At 41.0% G+C, this 5,000-nt stretch overlaps 1 protein-coding gene across 1 annotated transcript in view; it reads right to left on the bottom strand.

The window, feature by feature from the left end:
• Positions 1 to 5,000, bottom strand: part of sei (seizure) — a 164,520-nt gene that overhangs the window by 150,962 nt on the left and 8,558 nt on the right. Inside the window, exon 2 of the mRNA XM_070118775.1 lies at positions 3,254 to 3,422. Within this exon, the coding sequence (XP_069974876.1) occupies positions 3,254 to 3,422 (169 nt within the window). The remainder of the gene's footprint in view (positions 1 to 3,253; positions 3,423 to 5,000) is intronic.

Here is a 5,000-nt window from a genome sequence, read left to right as displayed (position 1 = left end):
TGGGGGGAGGAGGAGGAGGAGGAGGAGGAGGGAGGAGGAAGAGGCAAAGAGGAGGAGGGAGTGGAGGAGGAGGAGGAGGAGGAGGAGGGAGGAGGAAGAGGAGGAGGGAGTGGGAGGAGGAGGAGGAGGAGGAGGAGGAGGAAGGAGGAGGAGGGAGTGGAGGAGGGAGGAGGAGGAGGAGGAGGAGGTGAGGAGGAAGAGGAGGAGGGAGTGGAGGAGGAGGAGGAGGGAGGAGGAGGAGGAGGAGGAGGAAGAGCAGAGGAGAGGAGGAGGAGGAGGAGGAGGAGGAGGAGGAGGGGAGGAGGAGGAAGAGGACAGGAAGAGGAGGAGGAGGAGGGAGTGGAGGAGGAGGGAGTGGAGGGGGAGTGAGGAAGAGGGGGTGGAGGAGGAAGGAGTGGAGGAAGAGGAGTGGAGGAAGAGGGAGTGGAGGAGGGAGGAGGGGTGGGAGGAGGAGGAGGAGGAGGAGGGAGGTGGGAAAGGAGGGAAGGAAGGAAGGAGGAGGAGGAGGAGGATGAAGAAGAGGAATAGGAAGAAGAAAAGGAGGAGGAAGAGGAGAAGAAGAAGGAAGAGAAAGAGGAGCAGCAGTAGGAGGAGGATGAAGAAGAGGAATAGGAAGAAGAAAAGGAGGAAGAGGAGCAGGAGAATAAGGAAGAGGAGGAGGAAAGGCATGAGCAGGAGTGAGGAGGGAGGAGAGGCATGAGCAGGAGGAGGAAGAGGAGAGAGGAGGAGGAGGAAGAGGAGGAGGAGGAGTAGGAAGCGCAACATGCATTAAACATGTTATGAATATTCTGGCAGGTAATCACACCTTCGTCATTCCGCTCTTTCTCGCTTGGGTGATATTCCTCTTTTCTTTTAATTGTTTTTTTTTCTTGCTTTTTCTTTTTTCTCTGTCTGTCTCTGTTTGTCTGTGTCTCTTTGTCCTTTTCTCTGTCTTGTCTCTCTTTACCATGCACACACTGCACACACACACACGCGGACACACACACACACACACACACACACACACACACACACACACACACACACACACACACACACACACACACACACACACACACACACACACGCACACACACGCACACACACACACACACACACACACACACACGCGGACACACACACACACACACACGCACACACACACACACGCGCACGTACGATCTACATCTCCATAAAACCAACATAAAATCCCTTCCATTTATACACAGTCAATAATTCTTGAAGCTTCTGAACGGCAGAAACTCCCCCTTGCGCCCTCAAAAAAAAAAAAAAAGAAAAAAAAAAAAAAAGAAAAGAAAAGAAAGAGAGCGAGAGAGAAAAAAAGGACACAGTCATAAAAAAGAGGGAGATAAAATAAGGAAACAGTCAGAAAAAGAGGAAGATAAAATAAGGAAACAGTCAGAAAAAAAGGGAAGATAAAATAAGGAAAGAGTCAGAAAAAAAGGAAGATAAAAGGAAGGGGTCAGGAAAAAAAGGAAGATAAAATAAGGAAACAGTCAGAAAAAAAGGAAGATAAAAGGAAGGGGTCAGGGAAAAAAAGGAAGAAAAATCGCATAATGAGCAAACTGGGAAGTCAACCGAGAGTGAGAGATGACTCGCGGAAGAGGGAAGTGGATGGGGGAAAATATCAAAATAAAAAGGAGATGAAGAAGAGGAGGAAAAAAAGTATGAAATATGGCTAGTGATCGTGAGGAAAATGAGAGTAGGGAGAGGTAGGAGGAGGAGGAAGAAGGAAATGATGAAGCAAAAAGAGGATAAGGAAGAGGAGGAGGAAAATATGAAATGAAAAGAGGAGGAAGAGGAAAAGGATGAAGCAAAAAGAGGATAAGGAAGAGGAAAAAGATGAAGTGAAAAGAGGAAGAGGAAGAGGAGGAAAAAGGTGAAGTGAAAAGAGGAGGAGGAGGAAGAGGAGGAAAAAGATGAAGTGAAAAGAGAAGGAGGGTGGTAGAAGAAGAAAATGGGGAAGATGGTGGAAGAGGAAGAAGAGGAGGAAGAGGAAAAGGGTGAGGAGGAGGAAAAGGAAATAAAAGAAGAAGACGAGGAGGAGGGGATAAGGATGAAAAGGAAAAAGAGGAAGAGGAGGAAAAAGCAGAGGATTAGGAAGAAGAGGGGGATCAAGAGGAGGATTAGGAAGAGGAGAAGGAGGATGGGAAGAGGATTAGGAAGAAGAGGAGAGGGAAGAGAAGGAAGAGGAAGAGGAAGAAGAGAGGCAGGAGGAGGATGAAGAGGGGCAGGAAGAGGAGGAGGAGGAGGTAAAGGAACATTGATCTTTCACCCTACTGAAGAAAATTGCAAAACCCCAATACCGTTTTATCCCTAAATTGATTCAGTGTTGCTCTTGATTTCACTTTTATATTAAACCGGATAAGAGGTATCGGGTCGAGGGAACGTTTATGTAAAAAAAAAGAAAAACTGATACACTTCAAATGTTTTTTTCCTTTTCTTTCTTTCTTTTAGCTTACACGTTCAATTATTACTTACGGGAAACTCGATATAAAAGTATTGGTGAATTAAATAGTACAGGATTACCTGCCAGTTTCTACGAAATTGTCATTATCATTGTCTGTCGCTGCTAATTACGTGTTCTTTGATTCTTTATCAATGTACTGGTTAACAAGTTTCTAGGTACAGGTTGTGTAATATAACAAATTAACTAATTAGCTACGGCTGTAGGCCTATTCTCTTACAGAACTAGACTAGCAGTTTTTAACCTCACTTGAAATTCGACTTTGATTACATAAGAGGCACCTTAAATATATATATTCATTTCCTTTTTTTACGACAAGTAAGATAGAAAACTAGAAAATATCCAGACGTAACAAGCAACTACCAATTATAGCGAAATAGTCATATTTTTACACATACATGTATTCATGTTATACATTATATCCGATGTGTATCATCATATACATGTTCTAGAGTATATACTATATGCTGTAATTTATTTATGAAAGAGCATACAGTATTAATTATGTTATATATCATACCATATATCGTGTATGACATATATAGCATATCTATACCATACGTTACAGATACGGTTATAGCTTAAATACACCATATGTTATATCATAAACCATATGTTATATATCATATGCCATATTTCAGATACTATATACCATATTTTATATCATCATAAACCATATGTTATATATCATATGCTACATATAACATACCAAATACTATACGCTATACATGTACCACAGGCGATAGCTTACGTAAACCGTTACTCTAAACTTTTCCCTTTCTGTACCTGAGCCGCAGCGAGTGTGGACGGAATAGTACAGTCCGTCGTGGGGTCCGGGAGCGGGTTCGGTGGTCCTTGGTGGGACTGTTCAAGGTTGACCTTAAAACCGGAATCACTGGGGTCCAACTCGTACTCTTCATCACGCTGGTTCTTGTGTTTGGGCGGAGGCGGTATACTATAGGAAGGAGAGAGAAGCGCTTGAGGATCCCCTTCTCACGTTTTCTTTTTTTCATTTCCCGTTTTCTTTGTCGAGCTCGGATGGGGTCTTGTGCGTGTGCGTGTGTATGTGCGCGTCGACTCTGCATATCCCCGACGTTGCTATTTTTATACGAGTTTTAGAATTTTCTTTCTCTTCTTCTTTGTATAGCTTTCAGGTCTAGTGTTTCTTCTCTTGCTTTGTTTCGCTGATTATTTTAAAATACAATTATTTAAAGCAAAGTTGTCAAGAAAAGGAAAAAAAGGAAAAAAAAAGAAAAAAAAAAGATTTGGCATGACAATCTACCCGATTTTTTATGCCATCAGTAAATAATTCTTCGAGTATTAATTTCTTAATACGCTTGAGAAACGTGGCTTGACCTTCATGTCCATAAGATCGAAATATTAAGCTCGATATTTTCGATTGATATGAATTTCATGAAGGCGAATGACGTTATGAAATGACGAAAAGTTGCTGTCATGGAAAGTTGCTGCAATGAAAAAAATAGTCATGAAAAAAACACTATGAAAAGTTGCTGTCATGAAAAATTACCATGAAAAGTTGCTGTCATGGAAAGTTTCTCTCATGAAAAGTTATGAAAAGTTTGTCATGAAAAGTTACTGACAAGAAAAAAAAAAAAAAATACTGCAATGCTACCCTTGTATAAGGTTACCATGATAAAGTAATGTTATTATATAACTTCAATGCCACCAGTTACATGATGCTAAGATAGAAAAATAAATAAATTGATAGACTTATAAATGGATAGATAAATAGGAACAAAAATAGATGAATATATTCACACATACCAAGGCTGTAATATAGATAGACAGGTAGACATGTAGATAGATAGATAGTTAGACAAACAGACAGACAGACAGATAGACAGAGAGATAGGAATAAAGAAAATTACTCAACTGGGTTCTTCATTTAATTCTTTCCTACTTGCCAAAAACCCTTTAATCTTTAATCATTTAACAAGCTGCAATATTGGATAATTAGCCACATTTTCTGAATTTCGTGTTCCCGCCGACACTAACCCTGCTTGAAAATAAGTAACATGGCGTTGCATAAAAGATAGAAAGAAAGAAAATGAGCAAAGCGTTATTTTTATATTTTTATATTTAGTTTTTTTAAAGTCGAAATGGAAGTCACGAATGCATATCGCCCCCCCCCCCCCAAAAAAAAAAGAAGAAAAAAGAAAGATAATAAAAATGATAAGAAAGAAAGGAAGAAGGAAAGAAAAATGTGTCTAGTGGCCATTTATTACCCAAAACCATGTTATATCTTTCTGTACAAGTAGGCCTATCTCTCCTTAACCCCCCTCTCCCCCCCCCCCGCAAAAACAAATACCCTTTCTAGCCCCTTACCCCCCCTATCTCTAACCCCCTTCCCCTATCAAGCCCCATCTGCCCTTATTTCATAACCTGACAAAAACAAACAAACAAACAACGATATTTTGTTTCCTTTTACATGTAGGCCTACCTTTCATACCTCCCTCCTCCCTTACCTACAATATACATCTTCACCCTCCTCTACCTCCCCCTCCCCCTTTCC

This window comes from Penaeus vannamei, chromosome 42, assembly GCF_042767895.1.
Source record: "Penaeus vannamei isolate JL-2024 chromosome 42, ASM4276789v1, whole genome shotgun sequence".
Classification (NCBI taxonomy): domain Eukaryota; kingdom Metazoa; phylum Arthropoda; class Malacostraca; order Decapoda; family Penaeidae; genus Penaeus; species Penaeus vannamei.
The sequence above is the reverse complement of the archived record's forward strand: the minus strand, read 5'-3'. Positions and strand labels throughout refer to the sequence as shown.